General features: G+C 42.3%; 1 protein-coding gene across 1 annotated transcript in view; it reads left to right on the top strand.

Moving 5' to 3' along the window:
- Window positions 1–4,949: 4,949 nt before the first annotated feature.
- The window catches only part of LOC308307368 (glycerol-3-phosphate dehydrogenase, mitochondrial-like), a gene marked incomplete at both ends in the record, with an annotated part of 49,537 nt that continues 34,765 nt past the window's right edge, over window positions 4,950–19,721 (top strand). Inside the window, 5 exons of the mRNA XM_080752603.1 lie at window positions 4,950–5,051; window positions 6,079–6,250; window positions 15,233–15,357; window positions 16,231–16,328; window positions 17,026–17,189. Coding sequence (XP_080608729.1) covers window positions 4,950–5,051; window positions 6,079–6,250; window positions 15,233–15,357; window positions 16,231–16,328; window positions 17,026–17,189 — 661 coding nt within the window. The remainder of the gene's footprint in view (window positions 5,052–6,078; window positions 6,251–15,232; window positions 15,358–16,230; window positions 16,329–17,025; window positions 17,190–19,721) is intronic.

Raw genomic sequence — 19,721 nt, 5'->3', positions numbered from 1 at the left:
CCAGGACAGTTGAAACAACTTATGTGACCCTGCTATTGATTTTGTGGGCGCATGACGTATTTGTGGTTATTATGATTCCCATGATCAAGATATGCTTATTTATTTTGGGCCACAATGAGACCCATATTCCAGACTTGCACTTGTTTCAAGCAGCCCTAATGGAGCGAGGGTCAATATTATTCTTTGTTATCTCCTGACAGGATTGCTGTATTTCAATTGTGCGCCAAATATAGACCTCAAATGGCGTGGGTGGGTGGGTGTGTACTAGGGCCCCTACCTATTCAGAGCGCTGGTGCAGCAGCAGCCGATGTGAGCCATTGGCAGAAGGAGAGGGGAATAATTAGCAGGCCTGTGGCCAGTTGTCATGGTTGAACCAATTTAGTCCCCAGAGAGGGAAATGTGATAGGAGTTGGCAGAATGGAGAGTGACGCAGAAAACGCTCACTTTGACGCAGTTGCAGTTGCTTGCCTGAGCGTTCCCAAAATAGAGTCTTTCTGGGCCTGGCCCTATTGTTCTCCAATGGAGAATCTCAGTATAATCTTACACCAACACCACGTCGTAGCCAAAAGCATATTGCTGTTTATTGCGACTATAGTCTATAAAACGAGAGCTAATCAACTAACTGCAAATGTTGATTTCATAATTCCACATTCATAGTCAACAGCATAATTAATATATCCCACATGATGAACTCTAGGCTATTGATTCCTGCAGCGCACTAGTCCTTTATGGACGTTTCCATAGGCCTACATACAGTGGAAAAAGACCTGCTGAGGCACAAGAGCCATGTTTATTAAAGACAAACTTTACATCACATGGTTACACTCACCTCTAGAGGACACTATTGTTCACCCCCTATAGATCAGCCAACCCCCTATTTAGGCTACCCTTTCTTGGCATAAATTGCAATAACCTATTAGGCTGGTAGCGGTAAGCCTGTAGCCTAACCCAACACAGATCACTCCAGGTATAGGCTGGATTGTAAAACAAAACATGTGGTATTGATCCATTTCATGGATCCATTTCATGGATCAATCCATTTCATGGATCAATCAGACCACTACCATCATCACGAGTCACTCTTGTCCTTCTGTTTGATAATGTAGCCTAATCCTAATCACTAGCATATAAATCCACATTTTGCATCATAGGCTAATCATTGATTGCTGGGCCTGCACATTGACAGCTTAACCGAAACTCAACTTCCGAACTCTGCTTTAATATCACATTAAATATTACATGAATTTATTTTTGGCATGTAGACAACACATATAAGCCAATTATGTGAAAATATGCTCAACCGTATAGGATTGACCAGTGTATAATAGCATCAATCTACTGTTGTCCATTTGCCAATTATAATTTAGAATGAAAACACAATTAGCAGTTTAATTGCCCATTTTAGTGAAGAATAATTAACTTCCTCATTTATATGCACGATTAATTGACAATCATTTGAAAGTGAGTAGGTAATCACATAAGGTGTTTCCTGAGTTGACATAGGCTATAATAATATCGTGGAGGAGGCCTAATAGCCTACTTCCATTTTACCAATCATTGTGTAGGCCTGTGTGCGTGCGCAGGAGAGAGAGAGAGAGAGAGAGAGAGAGAGAGAGAGAGAGAGAGAGAGAGAGAGAGAGATTATAATTAATGTCATTTTATAATATATTAGAGTAAAGAACCCTTATAGAATAGACTACATATTCCCTTTATTAGGCGGCGCCCTACTGGAGAAGTAGCCTACGCCAGTCCAGAATGTTCATAAATCCACTGCTACAAATAGACAACTGGGATGTTATGTGACATTGGATTGCTTTCGTGAGGGTTGACTTAGTAAAGCGATTGGCCAAGCAGCTCTCATCTCTGCTTCCTATTGGCTGAAGGGGATGTCGATCATGTGCCAAATACTTCCTGGTTTCGCTTGGTTGTTGTTAGCAACCAGATGCCTGCCGGGTGTCAAATGTCCAACTCTGGGAGTTTTCATTATTCAGCACGGGCAGGCGATCCCCATCGGTGTTTGACGAGCTCCGTAGCTTTCAGAGGCACCGGGAACGCAGTAAGTTTCTGCCATCACATAAAATGGGCTCTACTTAGCGACTGTCACACAGCATTAGCCTAATACTCTAGCTAATGTTAGCATGTCTGTGTAGGTGGTCCAGATACCATCATCAGCATCACCGTGTTTTTTTTTTCTCATTCACGAGAGGACTTATATTCGTCCTTGCTGATGGCAGGATACTTGATCACATTATGCAATGTTTGGATCATGTTCAAATCATAAACTGTTAATACATAGATCATCAAGACCAGCCAATACAGATGAATCTTGGTTATGCTTTTGAAGGCTTTTCAGATGCTGCATATAGGTAATTATATCTACACACTGGTTCAAATAGGCATATGTATCTTCCATTTCTTTTGAGGCTATAGAATAGAGCAATCAATCTGTCTATCTAGATAGAGCATAGATGTATGAATTATTAATTAATTAGTGGATTATTATTTTTATTATAATTTTCAATCATAAATTGGAGTTATTCTCTGTGTGAAGAGAAGTTGAGGTGGTTTGCAAAATCTGAGTCGGACTGACAAACCTCATTTCATTTCAAAGCGCTGTAGGGTGTCAAACTTTCTGAGAATTAAACAGCCTCACCCTGGAGGCATTCCTTTGCCCCATGTCGTCTTCCCATTTCTAGATTCCCACTTTACAAGCTTAAATGTCCACTTAATATGCTTTAATGCTTGCTCTTTAGAGCCGGGGAGCACTTCATCACTTTAATACACCTTTATATAACACACTGTTAACTAGCAATACCTTCTGGAGCAGCTTGTCTTGCAGCTGGAAGGCGCCTCCATGGAATGATGGAGGTACCTGTTCACCATTCACAATGAGACAGTAAAATGGGGATTGAGGCTTCCACATAGCACTGCTGTCTATATCAGTCAGCGATGAATATTCATGAATCACAGTGTCATGACATGCTCTGTAATTGGCAGCAACATTAGTAATGACACTGCTGGTATCAAGTCCCTGCATATTCATGTCGTGTGGCAATATTTCCTCACAGTGCTGTTTTTTTTCTCCTTCTCTTTCTCCTCCTGAAAGTGAAAATGTATTCTGAAGCTGCAGGTGTCCCTGGTGCCACAATCAATTGCTAGTTGGATGGTGCCCCAGTGAAAATCAGACAAACCATTAGTTTCTTTGTCATCCTCAGTCTTTGATTAAAAATCTATCTAAATTATAAAAGGCTGAGAAGAGTCTAAATAGGTTAAACTGAATCTTCATAATTTGTACAAATGTATGCCTTAAGGACACATATTCACCATGTTGTTGCCATTGGCTAAATATATGAAATAAATATCACTAGTCTACATGTGGCCTAATGATGATTCACAGCCCAAAGAGCGACATAGTTACTTGCGCAAGCAGAGCGTGCAAGTACTGCGATCGGCTGGGTATGTACAGTATGTATGTATTTATGTACTGTATGTATGTATGTATGATGTATGTTGGTGTCCTCTCTTGTTTAAGGCCGTAGCCCAATCAGGGACCAGCATCTCTGGCAACGTCATCAATAACAGGGACCAGTATTCTTGGTGATGCCAGTCACGCTCTGCTTAGATACATGGCCTACTTGTACTTGTGCGCAAGATGCAAGTTGGCACATCGACAGAGTGCATTTCTAGTTTGATTATATGATCACTTTGCTACATCATGTGTAATGTGTTTTCGCTGTCGGTAAACAATAAATTATATTTTATTCTGCCATCCAAGCCAGATGAGTTGTGAGATGGTCTGTCTGCGGTTTGTCTGCATGGATTACAAGCCTGGATTAATCAAGGCTATCCACACTGACACTGTAAACAGGCTGTTGCAGATTTCCTCTTTGGCCCAGATTTAGCTGTGAATCCATTTCAGTTCCACTAAAGATTCCTAGAATATATGGTGAGGGAATTGTCTCAAGCTTTGCCTAAGCTGCATAGCTTTCTCCTATAAGCGGCTGGATGGAGGATTGTTCTCCTATAGTGGCTCCAGTAGTGCAGTGCAGCGCAGTGAACAAGTTATGGTGCTGATGAGGCATTGCCTACCTGTACAGTTCAATACCTTGGATTAATACACAACATTCTCAATTTATACAATATTCATCGTCTCTGGCAGGCCGAAGGCACCCTTTCAATCCGTTGTGAACTGCTAATTTCTGGCCCCGTTGGCTTGATCACAGCAAAACTGTGCACACACACTCCCGGGATGCCAGAACAGAATCTCTGCCCCAAACCTTTCATATGGGCCTGTTTTAGCGCTACCTGGAGGTCGATTTTTGCAAAACACATTTTTGAACAGTACTCCTACAGACTTTGTAAACTTTTTGTCATCATGCAAATTCCAGTGATGACATCAGGGATCTTCAGATATGGACATAAAAGGGACAAGGACAGAATTCATTTGTAAGTGTGACTTGCGTCACGACAACCACACTGGTTATCAAGAGACTGACACAATATGTCCATAAATGGGCATTCCCAGATGTGGGCTTATTATTGATGACATCAGGGATCTTGGCCATATATAGAGGTGAGCATGGCATGAGGCGTGACTCACGGTCATGGACAGGGGGACGGACATGATCTGCAGGTTTTCATACTAAATAAACCAAACGGGTCTTTAAAAAATGTCGTATTCCATTCTGATTGATTAGGATTGACATCTAAAGTTTCCAGGATTGAACGCAGCGTCTGGTTGCGGTGAAACTTTGCATGCACATTCGCACTACGTTGAGGAACAAAATGCTTATAATGACATGAACAAAATAGGGACACCAGGGTGAAAAGGCAGACTAAAATAAATGACCAACATTTTTATCACCACAATTGAAATACAGTCTTATTATATACAGTATATATTCCTTTCTGTTACAAACTGTGCAGTTTCCTTGCATTACAGGATGGGCATGGCGTTCCACACGGCTGTGAAAGGGACTGCTGTCATTGCTAGTGGAGGGCTGTTAGCATTTTATGGCCTTACACAACTGACAGAATACAGGGAAAAACAGGTGAGATTGCCTTCAGTATTTACTCTGTAACAAAAAGCTTCCAATTTATACCAGTGGTTTTGTGCCCAAGGCACACCAATGAGCAAGGCACACCCGTATTAATTGCGAAAATAGCCAATCTACAAGCTCACGTGGGCTTGTAGATCTTAAAGGGGAAGTTCAGTCAAATAAATATGATAACAAGTGTATTCCCAGTTTGTGAGTAATGTATTATTAACCAACAGACACGATTTGAATGATGAAAAAAAATCGAAAAGTTAGAAATATTATGTTTCAATATGTGTCAAATCCAATACATATTTTTGCTTGTATTTAAAAATTGTAAAACGATTTTAAAATAAAACTATTTCAATTCCTATGAAGACAAAAGTGGTTAAAATAGTGTGCCTGTCTGAACACCTTTTGGGAACCATTCATTGATAAATTATGCCTTTCAAAGTGCAATATTTTTTTTTTGTTAATATCTTTTTTTGTGTAAGGAACACTGAAATACAATCTCAGTTTATACAAATACGGCGCTCTAATGTGTTGCATCACAGCTTGGTGACATAGTATTGATTGTACTGTGCCCGTGCAATATGTACACTATGTAAACAATTGCTAGGAATTCATGAATGCATGTCATTTGTTGTTATTTGACTTGTTTGTTTTAGGTAATGGTGTGCCATCCTTTTTTAGCAACTTTACACCCTGCTATTCGTCAAATTAGCCTATTATCTCAATGTAAACCTGCATGTGGCATGCAGATTTCAGTGAATAATCTAGATAGACAATATTTTGAAATGTTACAGGGTGGGGGGATATAAATTAGCATCTGATTTATTGTTTTTTACTGCTTGATGTGTCGGACTGTTTGTTTTTTTTCCCCACAGAAAATGTATTCGTTCTTTTTTCCCCCGTAAGATCCATCATCAGGAATATGAAGACTTATGCATAATAATGAAAAACATTTATTAATGTGCACTGTCCCCCGGAGTCATATGACAATGAAATGGATGGCTGCTTTTGTTTTGCCTCGATGCTATAGGTCCAAATGTTGCACGTGGAGGCGGCTGAACAGGTGAACATGCTCTTCATGGATGAGCTCCCGTCCAGAGAAGCTCAACTGGCGGCTTTGCGTGGTACGGAGGAGTTTGACGTGCTGGTTGTTGGAGGCGGAGCCACGGGATCGGGTTGTGCCTTAGACGCGGTGACACGGAGTAAGTTTGTCCACTGCCCTAGTCAGAGATGAGAGAACATAGAGCATCACTTGAATAGCAGATTTACAAGCTTACAATGAGTCACAACGTATTGTGAGCTTGTAGATTGGCTATAATAGGGGACTTCAACGTTTCCAGGCCACGGACCCCTTAGTTGAGAGAGAGATGAAGCAGGGACTCCCACAACCTTTTCATAGATTCCATATAGTTTCATGGTTTGACAGCACAATCATCAGTGTATTTTGGATTCGTGTCAATTTATGTTTTCAGATATTTAACCACTTGAACCGTCATAAACTTGACCTTTCACTCTGCACTTATTCTGCTCTTTTTCCCCTCTACACCAAACCTTTGCCAACAATAGCCGATCTACAAGCTCACAACGCCTCGCAGAGCGAGGCTTTGTGAGCTTGTAGATCTGCTATTTTTGGCTAAAGTTGTCCGAATATGGACGCTAGGGTTCAAGTGGTTAACTCTTTTACTGCCACAGAATTGAACAAAAAGCTCAATCCACTGCCAGCTAAATTGAGAATTGTCGCTCATCTTTGAAGGCCTACTGGAGAAATTTGGTTTCGACTATAAAGACAACAATTATATGGCAACGAAGAATAGAATGTCTACTTTGCAACAGAAAAAGATTTCGAGTTTTTATCTTGTTCTGTTCATTAGCTAGAAGCTGCAGAATGTGGCCTAAAAACAGCTCTTTGAGAACATAAAGCTGAGAAAAATGCATTTTTGTGAAGAATACATTTTCAGGCAGAAATCTCTCTTTAGCCTTTTATTGTTGGCTTCAGTAACATCACACCTATGATCAGTGGTTGTTTACAAACAAATTCAAAAAAATAAAAACAAGAAAAAGTGTCTTTTTACACACTTTTAGTGTGTAAGAGAAGTAAGAGCAGTAGTAAGAGCAGTGCAGAACATTGACACAGTGACATGAGCTTCAGCCTGAATCCTGCTTCAGCTTTCAGGGTTCTCTTTATCTCACTGTGACACTACATGTCTACAGAGTGTATATGTGTGTGTGCGTGCGTGCGTGCGTGCGTGCGTGCGTGTGTGTCATTCAGCCTGCACAGGGCCTGGGGCTCCATTCTGTTTCACTCCAGCCAGGCTCCTCCGGAAGGGCTCCACCGGGTCTGCTGAACTCGTACACGAGCCCATGGTCGATCTGTAAATTATACAAATACATAATTACTATAAAATACATGAAAAATAGTACACCTTCAAGCTCACAACGCGTCACAGCAGAATGCGTGGAGGTTGGGGGCCTACTATTTTCATCAAAAGGCCGTTTTAGAAATGTCAACCCCTGCCTCTCTAACATTCTATGCACTTCCTGCTTACCACACAAATATATATATATATATATATATATATATATATATATATATATATATATAGTAATTATGTAAAAACAGCATTCATGGTCTGGAGAGGGCACTTTTTACAGATGGATAAAAGGGCAGGGGCTCAAGCCCCCTTTGATGTCTATGTGAGCATGTGCATGGTGCTAAGTCTGATTTACAGAAAAAAGTTTGTTTTTTCTTTACCTATCCTTGTCCTTGGACGACCACGATGTGGAAATGAAGAAGTAGGCTCATCATCATCGTCGACTCATCATCTAAAATCATAGCCAGGAAAATATCAAATAGTTTATATCTAAACAAATCAATTTACAATTTTGACATTTAGCAAATGACTTACAATAAGTTCATATATAACATAAAATGCAGTTATAGTAAATAGTTACCATGCATTTACTGTCACAGTGAAATTCCCTTTATACCCTGTATACCTATATAAAATGTCACAATGCAACATAGCTCTGTTTACACAAAGCTGTACTTCCTCCAAGAACTGTATAGGCTATCTTCCCCATTTTCAACTGTTTTTATTTATAACACTTGCTTTGGCAATGTAAACTATATTTTCTCATGCCAATAAAGCTCCTTTGAATTGAATTGAATTGAAAGGCTACGGGTGTGCGGGTGTGCACCGTACACGTGCACAGTACGATCACGCGCGTGCAACGCACACCGTACGTGCACGCGCGTGCACCGCACGTGCACCACACGTGCACCACACGTAAAAAGAAACCTCTCTCTCTCTCTCTCTCACACGCATCTCTCTCTCTCTCACACACGCATCGTACGCATGCACACACAAACTAAGCCACTAAATCCTAAAATCCCATCAAATAATCATAGTAGCTGGCTAAATGCTAACCTGTGCCGTGCACCGTACACTACATGCGGTACGTGCACGCGCGTAATAGGAAATCCACGTGTGTCCTGTGTAGCAAAAACAAACGCATATGCACTTGGATCCTAACTCTATGCTTGGATCAAGTTGCTGATCCGGTCCGGATACGGAAACGTTTCTTGCATGTAGTCTATGTGTGCGTGTAAATAACCGGATGCAGTAGGCGGGCTCTAGACCGGATCCCACTGGTGTATTCGCAATAGAGATCACGTCTGACCAGACCAGACTTTAGGCTTGTCAATCAAACCAAGCTTCCTCACGGATGCAGTGGAAAGCCTGAAGCGATTCACATACAGTATACTATACATACATGCAGATGCACTGGATTTAAGTCTAAGTCTTACCACTCTGGACAGTAGAATCATGGCCATCGTCCAGTGAGTCTCTGCCTCTGTACGTCTGGCTGTTGAATGGGTGGCGGCGGTCTCTACTGCGCCCGAGATGTGTGTCCACTGTGCCGTGCCGATCCATCCAGCGCGGGGGTCTCACTCTCAGGAACGAACGGCGGGTATGGCGGGGGTCTCCGAGTCCATATCGGGATATCAGGAGGCTCTTGATGCACTTTTTGACCCGGTTCTTCGCGACCAACGGCACCAAGAAATGGAATGTTTCTCTTCAAAGCCAACGGCTACACTACAGGAATCTTTTTCTCTTCTTCTTCATCATCATCATCATCACGACGACCACCACCATTCGTGGTGGGCGCTGCCTGGTCCTGGGTCACCAACGCGGGTAGGTTTGTAATCCTAATTCTAACAAAGTTTGTTGTCGAAACTTTCCTTCCGTGGAATCTCTGCTGTGCGACCTCGGCCGTGGGGTGGTGGGGGATGGTCGCTTTGCTTCGGCGGATTGATACTGAGCAGGGCCCAATATTCTAGTAGGTCTACTGCTAAATACTACTACCTACTACAATTACTATACTACTAATACTATAAAACAACTGATTTCCGACAAAATGATCGCTTTTACCAACGTTTCTCTCTCTCTTTCTCTACTAACAGCCCGATGCATAAAACAATATAGTCCCTCAAGGCTGCTAGCAGCTAGCAGTGGCGTCAGTTCAGAACAAGCTAAGGTATGGCAACATGACTGGTGTCTGGTGAAGACACCAGTCATGTTGCCATACCTTAGCAACAGGCACGATGAAAAGTACATTTTTATTATTTCCCCCTGTCAAGGTATGGCAGCTGCATACCCCTGCCATACCCAATTGACGCCCCTGGCAGCTAGGCAGGCGCAGAGTCGCTCTGGGCAGGCGGAGCCAGGACAGTCTGTTTACTTTTTTTTTTTATGAACGGTTTCCGGCTGTCCTCAAAACGACACCGACGACCAATTATGCATTCAAAAGTTGCGCAAGGACGTCTTTTATCATAATCCATAAAAAACATCAAACGAACGAACGGCCGTATTGGCCCTACTCGACCTCAAGAATTGGGGCGAACAGGAACGTTCAAAGCAGTATAAGAGTTAATATAAAAAAGGAGAAAGATTTGGAGGACCCCCTGTAGTAACTCTGAGGACCCCCTAGGGTTCCCGGACCCTCTGTTGAAGACCCCTGGGCTATAACGTATAGCATATAGGGTATAAGTATTACCACCCCCTTCCCTACAGAGTTTCAATCTGCATTGACAATTGAAACCGGCAGTCTGTTTCTGTAACTTTCTAATACTGCTTGTTCACCATACATATGTGATTCACTCTGCACCTAGACAGACTATTGGCTCACAATGTTCAAATGCTTCTGCCTAAAACTCACAATGCAAAGAAAACTAGAAGCAGTGCTCTTCCGAGCACAGGTCTCCACCAGGCTGTGCGTCCTGGTGGTGCTACTGTATTATAGGCCAATGTAAAAAGGGTGGCATATGTTCTTCACCTTAGATCTTTCATGGCAATCGGACGCTGCATGCATGATTTGAAGCATTGTGTTCCAAAAATGTGTTTTGGTAAAGTCTACCTGCTGATGGCGCTATAACAGGCCAATGTTAAAAAGGTAGCATTTGTTCCTTGACCTAGTGGGAATATGTGTGGCAAATGTCACGGTAATCGCAAGCTGCGTTGATGATTTGAGGCATTTTGTTCAAAAACGGAGCAATCCTGCAAACTTTGGAAGCCAATGTTAGCCAATCAGGATGGAATATGAAATATCAGACGGATCGGACTTGATCACATGACTATAGAGATACTGTGTACCGATTTGCATGATTTTTGGATAAAATCTCAAGGAGTAATATCCAAAAATGTGTTTTACATAAGTCGGCCCAAAGGTGGCGCTATAAAAGGCTGATGTGAAAAATGCAGGGCAATGGTTTATCCTTAGCCTCTAGGGAGTGCGTTTACAAAGTTTGAAACTGATCGGTGGAGTTATAGGTAAAACCACAAATCGGCCTGTTATAGCGCCACCATGAGGCTGATTTAAAAAAAATTAAGTGGCATTTCTTCCTCGGCCTAGTGGGAACGTGTGTGCGCGATTTCATGATAATTGTCTCCACCAGCCGAAGGCTTGGGGGAGAGTATGTTTTCCCCTTCGTCCGTCCGTGTGTCCGTGTGTCCGTGCGTCCGTCCGTGTGTCCGTCCGTGTGTCCTCGCAGTTTGTGTGCAGCTAATCTCAGTCGCCGTTGGCCCGGTCACTGCCAAAGTGAGCACACACATTCCCTGGATGCCAATCTAGAACCTCTGCCCTAAATCTTTCAAATGGGCCTTTTCTAGCGCCACCTAGTGGCCGATGTTCGCAAAACACATTTCTGTGCACTACTCTTACAGATTTTGTCCAAAAATCCTACAAATCGGTAGGCAGTATCTCGACAGTCATGTGATCGACACAGATCTGTCCGATTTTTCATATTCCATCCTGATTGGCTAAGATTGGCTTCCAAAGTTTGTAGGATTGAGTCGTTTTGAACAAAATGCCTCAAATCCCAAACGCAAAGTGCAATTATCATGAAATCGCGCACACACGTTCCCACTAGGCCGAGGAAGAAATGCCACTTATTTTTTTTTAAATCAGCCTCATGGTGGCGCTATAACAGGCCGATTTGTGGTTTTACCTATAACTCCACCGATCAGTTTCAAACTTTGTAAGCGCACTCCCTAGAGTCTAAGGATAAAACTTTGCCCTGCATTTTTCACATCAGCCTTTTATAGCGCCACCTTTAGGCCGACTTATGTAAAACACATTTTTGGATATTACTCCTTGAGATTTTATCCAAAAATCACGCAAATCGGTACACAGTATCTCTATAGTCATGTGATCAAGTCCGATCCGTCTGATATTTCATATTCCATCCTGATTGGCTAATATTAGCTTCCAAAGTTTGCAGGATTGCTCAGTTTTTGAAAAAAAAATGCTTCAAATCATCAACGCAGCTTGCGATTACCGTGACATTTGCCACACATATTCCCACTAGGTCAAGTAACAAATGCTACCTTTTTTCACATTGGCCTGTTATAGCGCCACCAGCAGGTAGACTTTAGCAAAACACATTTTTGGAACACAATGCTTCAAATCATGCATGCAGCGTCCGATTTCCATGAAAGGTCTAAGGTGAAGAACATATGCCACCCTTTTTACATTGGCCTATTATACAGTAGCACCACCAGGACACACGGCCTGGTGGAGACCTGTGCTCGGAAGAGCACTGCTTCTAGTTGCACTTTGCGTTTGTGATTTGAGGCATTTTGTTCAAAACGGTCAAATCCTGCAAACTTTGGAAGCCAACCTTAGCCAATCAGGATGAAATATGCAAAATCGGACAGATCCGTGTCGATCACATGACTGTCGAGATACTGCCTACCAATTTGTAGGATTTTTGGACAAAATCTGTAAGAGTAGTGCACAGAAATGTGTTTTGCGAACCTCGGCCACTAGGTGGCGCTAAAAAAGGCCCATTTGAAAGATTTAGGGCAGAGGTTCTAGATTGACATCCAGGGAGTGTGTGTGCTCACTTTGGCAGCGTCCGGGCCAACGGCGACTGAGATTAGGTGCTCACAAACTGCGAGGACGCACGCACGCCTGCAAACTTTGGAAGCCAACCTTAGCCAATCAGGATGGAATATGCAAAATCGGACAGATCCGTGTCGATCACATGACTGTCGAGATACTGCCTACCGATTTGTAGGACTTTTGGACAAAATCTGTAAGAGTAGTGCACAGAAATGTGTTTTGCGAACATCGGCCACTAGGTGGCGCTAGAAAAGGCCCATTTGAAAAATTTAGGGCAGAGGTTCTAGATTGACATCCAGGGGGTGTGTGTGCTCACTTTGGCAGCGTCCGGGCCAACGGCGACTGAGATTAGGTGCTCACAAACTGCGAGGACGCACGCACGGACGGACGCACGGACGGACACACGGACGGAGGGGAAAACATACTCTCCCTCAGCCTTCGGCTGGTGGAGACAATAAAGTAGGTGTTCTCCTTCACACACAAACATTTCTGTTTCGAGTTTGCGTAAACAAGTCCAAGCCTAAATAGCCAAAGCCTAGCTTGCTGTTTAGCAGAAATGTAAATTCTAAAATATATAAAATTGAACGCTCACAGTTTTGTGAGTGAAAAGAAAAACAGACTAGAAGCAGTGCTCTTCCGAGCACAGGTCTCCACCAGGCTGTGCATCCTGGTGGTGCTACTGTATAATAGGCCAATGTAAAAAGGGTGGCATATGTTCTTCACCTTAGATCTTTCATGGCAATCGGACGCTGCATGCATGAATCATTTGAAGCATTGTGTTCCAAAAATGTGTTTTGCTAAAGTCTACCTGCTGGTGGCACTATAACAGGCCAATGTGAAAAAGGTAGCATTTGTTCCTTGACCTAGTGGGAATATGTGTGGCAAATTTCACGGTAATCGCAAGCTGCGTTGATGATTTGAGGCATTTTGTTCAAAAACTGAGCAATCCTGCAAACTTTGGAAGCCAATATTAGCCAATCAGGATGGAATATGAAATATCAGACGGATCGTACTTGATCACATGACTATAGAGATACTGTGTACCGATTTGCATGATTTTTGGATAAAATCTCAAGGAATAATAGGAAAAATTGTGTTTTACTTAAGTCGGCCTCCTGGTGGCGCTATAAAAGGCTGATGTGAAAAATGCAGGGAAAGGGTTTTTCCTTGGCCTCTAGGGAATGCGCTTACAAAGTTTGAAACTGATCGATGTAGTTATAGGTAAAACCTCAAATCGGCCTGTTATAGCGCCACCATGAGGCTGCTTTCAAAAATTTTAAGTGGCATTTCTTCTTCGACCTAGTGGGAACGTGTGTGCGCGATTTCATGATAATTGCACTTTGCGTTTGGGATTTGAGGCATTTTGTTCCAAACGGCTCAATCCTACAAACTTTGGAAGCCAATCTTAGCCAATCAGGATGGAATATGAAAAATCGGACAGATCCGTGTGGATCACATGACTGTCGAGATACTGCCTACCGATTTGTAGGATTTTTGGACAAAATCTGTAAGAGTAGTGCACAGAAATGTGTCTTGCGAACATCGGCCACTAGGTGGCGCTAGAAAAAGCCCATTTGAAAAATTTAGGGCAGAGGTTCTAGATTGGCATCCAGGGAATGTGTGTGCTCACTTTGGCAGCGACCGGGCCAACGGCGACTGAGATTAGCTGCACACAAACTGCGAGGACACACACACGGACGGACACACGGACACACGGACGGACGGACGCACGGACGGACGGACGGAGGGGAAAACATACTCTCCCCTCAGCCTTCGGCTGGTGGAGACAATAAATCCAAATGATTCCACTGGCACAACAGCCGTTGCTTTCGGGATGGGCTTTCTGAGAGGATTTCTGGCGGCAGACTTTTGTCCAGCTCTTCCTCGTGTCGTCAGATGGGTATTCTCCATCCTAATGTTGCATAACCTCATCCTCCTCAACCATTGTGATGAATCTGCTTCCAAGTCCTCTCCCAGGGGTTCAGGCAGTAAGGCGCTTCAGATGCCTGCTAGGAAGTCCAGACAGCAACATGTTTAGAATGGGAGGATTTCTCCCTTCCAGGGGCCAAAGTCCAATCTTTCCAATGGAAAGATTGACTTTTGTTCCCTCCCAACAAGGGAGTACATCCTCTTGCGGTTACCATTAAATACTAAATCAATTATCTCTGCTGCTGGTTTGAGGCCGTCTTAAAACCGTTCTGTTCCTTTATGTACTCTGGCTGTCTAATGGTGGTGTAATGGAGGGGGGGTCGCCCCCCTCCCCCAACCCCCCGTTCCCCTCCTTCTAATCCACGCTTATTCTTCCTTTCTTCTTTTCAAAATTGGGATTAAGAGACCGTCTGGGACGGTGAAGAAGCTTCCAATAGTCAAACTCAGGAGCACTTTCAATGTTAAAGGATGTCATGGAAGTCATGTAGTTTCCTTCAACTACACTTGGCATATGACTCTCCCCCGCCCCCACACACACTCAAAGTGGTAAAAGAAAATTGCTGTTTAATAGATTCCCCTTCTACTGTATGTTTGGTTCCTCTTTGAACTTTATTCTCAACACATTTTGAATCATTTTTTGTGGTTCACTCTGCCGTGCTAGGTGGGAAATGATGTTGTTTTTTTTACCCCAATGGAATATGCATGACTTCACAATATTTCTTCCGTCATGAATATTATAGTGGAAGGACGTGCATATGTGAGGAGTGCGGGATGCGTTCTAAAGATTTGGGACAATAAGTAGCCAAATATCAGCCTGGTGCAGATGTGTTGCCTTGGTTCCCACCCATCAGATCTCAAAACTGCCCTTGTGGAGCGAGACGATTTCTCATCAGGCACCAGCAGCCGCAGCACCAAGCTCATTCACGGAGGAGTCCGATATCTACAGAAAGCCATCATGAAATTAGATTATGAACAGGTAAATGCTTCATTTTTTCTCCGCAGCTGACACTTATCCGTGGAATTCCTGGTCCCTCTGGTCATATTGCTTTATTTACCCTCCCATGTTCATTTTTCATTCATGAGAGGCCCTGACATGTTTGCCTTGAACGACTGCTCGCCTGAGGTTTTTGGAAGTTGTTTCGAGAGGATTCTTACAACTTGGCTAGATGGCTGGAATGCCACCCCTGTCGTTATCAAAGCGGGGAATTAAAACAAGAAATTATTTCAAAGTAGTGGGTGGAAATAAGGCATACGTGTCTTCCTTTGTCTGCAAATTGTTTAAGACGTGTCAGCCAGGTTCAAGCTAAAATGTCACCATTTTCTGTTACATCTCAGAGTACTTGAGGAATCTCATTATTCTAGCCTTGTGTTTTCCTTTGGAGCCTTATTTTGCTATCTGTATGAACATGCTGGGGTCTTGGAGGTGAACAGTGGAAGGGACCAATTAGTGTGATTGCAACGAACACTACTGCCTAGTCAGCAGCTCTAAAGTAAAGTATAGCCGATATACAGTACTACACGCCTGGAACAGAAGGCAAATTAAGGCAACAGTGTTCCATACAGTATTTGTTTTTGTCCCTTTTACAACCAATATCTATCTAGTATACTGTATTGAAGGAAAAGAAAATCATATTTTCCATCAAAAATCAGTAAAAATCTCAGTACATCATGGAACGTTTTATTAGGTAAATATGGTGTAATTTTCATGTTCAATAGCTTATTTTATAATCTATTTAAACATGTACAGTGTATATCACATTTCAATATTCAAATCATGGGGAAATAGTTCGATTTAAATGTAACTATATTTCCAGGAAATTATCCATTTCAACCATCTTGTCTCCTCCAGTACACGATGGTGAAAGAGGCCCTCCGTGAACGGTCCAACCTGATGCGTGTCGCCCCCCATCTGACGGCCCCCCTACCCATAATGCTTCCAGTGTACAAGTAAGGCCTGCATCTCCTCTTACCTTTGCTAGCCTACTTACCATTTCTCACCCTATATACCATCAAGTCCGTAAACCTTTCCCTTGGTAAAGGCACGAGGTTGGAAAGATGGAGAAGTTCAGGAGAATGGCAGTAAACTTTAAAGACGGTCACCTTGGGGCTGAGAGGCCCAGTGGGGTGGAGGGTAAAAGCAGAGTGGTCGCCGGCTCCCCTGCGCCATCGCGCCCCGGCTCTCCCAGACTTGGTTGAACTCGGAGGCCTTGATTTGATTGGTGCAGCCTTGAATCATAAGCTTTAATTGCACCTGACATTTAAAGCTCCTCTCTGGTATTTAAAACCAGTGTACAGGTGTGGCTCATTACTGAGAGGGGGAGAGGAGATTCTGATTTCTCTCTCATTGTCGGGCCATGGCACCGCCTTAACTCATCGTGCCACCTGTCACCGTCCCAGACCCTGTCCCTCGTTCGCACGGAGCTGCTCCTGACACCAGCCTGACATCAATCACACAGAGTTCAGTACATCCTGTACAGGCCTGTCATCAAACAAAGTTTAATTCTTTTTTGTCATGGAGAAGTTAGGTGCAAATTATATCATAATGGAAAGAATATAGCATATGTGACACTGTGGTGGCATCATCAGCCACCAATATGTCTTGCTTAGGCTGTTGATGTAGTGTTTTTCTGTGTGTTATTGCCAGGTGGTGGCAGCTCCCATATTACTGGGCAGGGATCAAGATGTATGACCTGGTGGCAGGCGCCCAGTGCTTGAAGAGCAGCTATGTCCTCAGCAAGAGCAAAGCTTTGGAACTCTTCCCCATGCTGAAGAAAGACAAGCTGGTGGGAGCCATTGTTTACTACGACGGTAAGTCTCACACATCCTGGAATCTTTCCCTAAATCTAAATGCTTTGCAGGTTGTTACTGTATGTACAATAAAAAGTGTTTTTGAACACTTAACACAGTTGCTATCACAGCCAGCCCAGTGTAACAAGGAAAATACATTTGTGTTTGTTTAATCCTTGATAAAAACATCCTTACCTGTCTTTCACCAAAATGGAAATCAATAAATGCTATTTCTAATGATTTCACTGCTAGACAATGGTAGTGATGAAGGGTATCTCAAATCGCATTATGCATAGGCTACTGTATATAGGCACATATGAATCATTATTATATTATGTTAAAAAAACTGTGAATGTTAACCGTAAAATACAAAAAACTTACATTACTTTGCTATATAACTAATATTCTATAAACACTTCCTATGAATTCCTTATAATGCATTCGAATATACCTTTCACGTATAAGGATAATTATTAGCATACTCATACTGTAAATACTTATAACTCATTACACACTATAAAGCATTTTAAATTACTTAGAAGAAGGTCAAGTATTATATTAGTTCATAACTGCTGGACACTGGACACTGCTGTATTATAATACTCATACTTGTAATACATTATAATAATTTAATTATTATAATGTATTACTATGAGACTTTTAATATGCTATGATAATACGCTATGGTTCAGACCAATAATTATGGAGTATTATGATACCTTACTTACAACTTGAAGTCATTATAAAAGGCTTAATAATGTGTTATGATTGCATTGAGTTCTTGTGGGTACTTATAACTAATTATAAAGTGTTATAAGCAGATTATAATGCATTTAACCAAGTATGTTTATAATACAGACAAAGGCTTTATAGGAAGCCTAATTTTAGGACCTTAAATAATAATAATATCTTTTTTTAAAAGTCTATATATGTATACAGTTTCTAATATTCTCCTAATGTTGAATGATCTTTAATAGCTGTGCTCTTTAATAAGTGAAATATCGTATGTTTTATGTGGCTGTTTAATTTGCAGCTATATGAGTATAAATAAATTAGAAACCACATTGTTTAAACCAGAAAATAGCCAGTAGGGGTTGCTTTCCAACCAGTCCCAGGATCCATCTTTCCCCAGGATATACGTGCCTCATGTTGGCATCAGGAAAACAAAGCATATGTTGATTGTTAGCCAGGGTGTATATAGCATGTCCTGTTCACTCAAGGTCTCCCTCATAGCCGCAAACTCACAACTTTGTTTCTCTAGGCTATCTGTCAGACTTCATTTAGCATTTCTGGATATGTGGATTCCCATGTACTGCAAAAAGGCAACATATTTCTGAGGGAATAAGGCTGTTATCTGAGCAGTGATCTGTCAACCTTGCTTACTTAGCAGAACTAAGTGGGAAAAGGCTTCTGCTTGAGCTATTTATATTTGTTTGGTTTTATGTCCGTTTTCTTGCCTTTTTTGTTCTGGACAGTGCAGAATTGTTAATAATATAAATAATATATATTCAACAATAGAATTTAAATAACATTTTTCCCATTTGTTTAATCAGGGTGTGCCCAAGTAAGACTGAATGAAATACAAAACAAACTGCCCCCCCTTCCCCACCCCACCATACCACCCCATCATCACCTCCCATTTCTCCCATATGCATCTGGGGAACATTATGGCGATGACATTTTCTATCCTGACCTTCTTCATTGGGGATGGGGCTTTGACTGCTTGGGTTCATCTCCTCGGGATTCTTTTAAGCCATCATGGTCAGATAGTTTCAACGTGTAGACACCCTTTAGCCTCAGACGATCTAGACTTGGCAAATATACCGTTTGGTAAAGAAATGACAAAAGCGGTTGTGAGGCGAGACTATCATTTGTCACACAGCTAAATGTCGAAAATGTAACGAAATAAATATATTCTTTTGAATCAGTAAATATCCTTTCTTTAATACGCTGCAGTGCTGTATCTGTTAATAAATGACATTGCTGTACATATGGTATATGTATAATCATTTAAATATTTATTTCAGTATGGCTTCTCTTGGAGATTTATTCAATGAGGTTATTATGGCCTCTTTTGTGAATTTATCCACCCTTCCTCTGCACCCTCCTTTTCAACAGAGCGGTAATTGACAGAAGCATCTGGGATAATAACTCCATCTCCTGCTGTACCTGCAACAATTTAATTGGACGAGTCAGATCAGCCAAGCATCTCATGGCTATATGACTGGGAGACATGAAATTCATTGTCATTATTGTCATTTTGCAGCATTTTGTCCGGCCATGGAGTTCCTCTCACTCCACTGAGTTTTGTACCTCCAGGAGGCTGGAAATGTGTGGTGGTGGTGGGAGCATGGAGAGGAGGTAAAGGCTGGTGGGAAGAGGGGGGAGGCGGGGGGAGGACGGGCGCTGGGGGGCTCCTCTCCCTCTCCCATGTCATCTCCTCCAGGGAGCTTTGATGCTCATTTAGCTCTGCTCCATCATTGGGCCGTTTGGGCTTTTAATTGCTGATGATAATTATCATCATCATTATTGTTATCTTCGTCAGAGTGTCAG

Source organism: Nannobrachium achirus (assembly GCF_963921795.1).
Source record: "Nannobrachium achirus genome assembly, chromosome: 22".
NCBI classification, from domain to species: Eukaryota; Metazoa; Chordata; class Actinopteri; order Myctophiformes; family Myctophidae; genus Nannobrachium; species Nannobrachium achirus.
The sequence above is the reverse complement of the archived record's forward strand: the minus strand, read 5'-3'. Positions and strand labels throughout refer to the sequence as shown.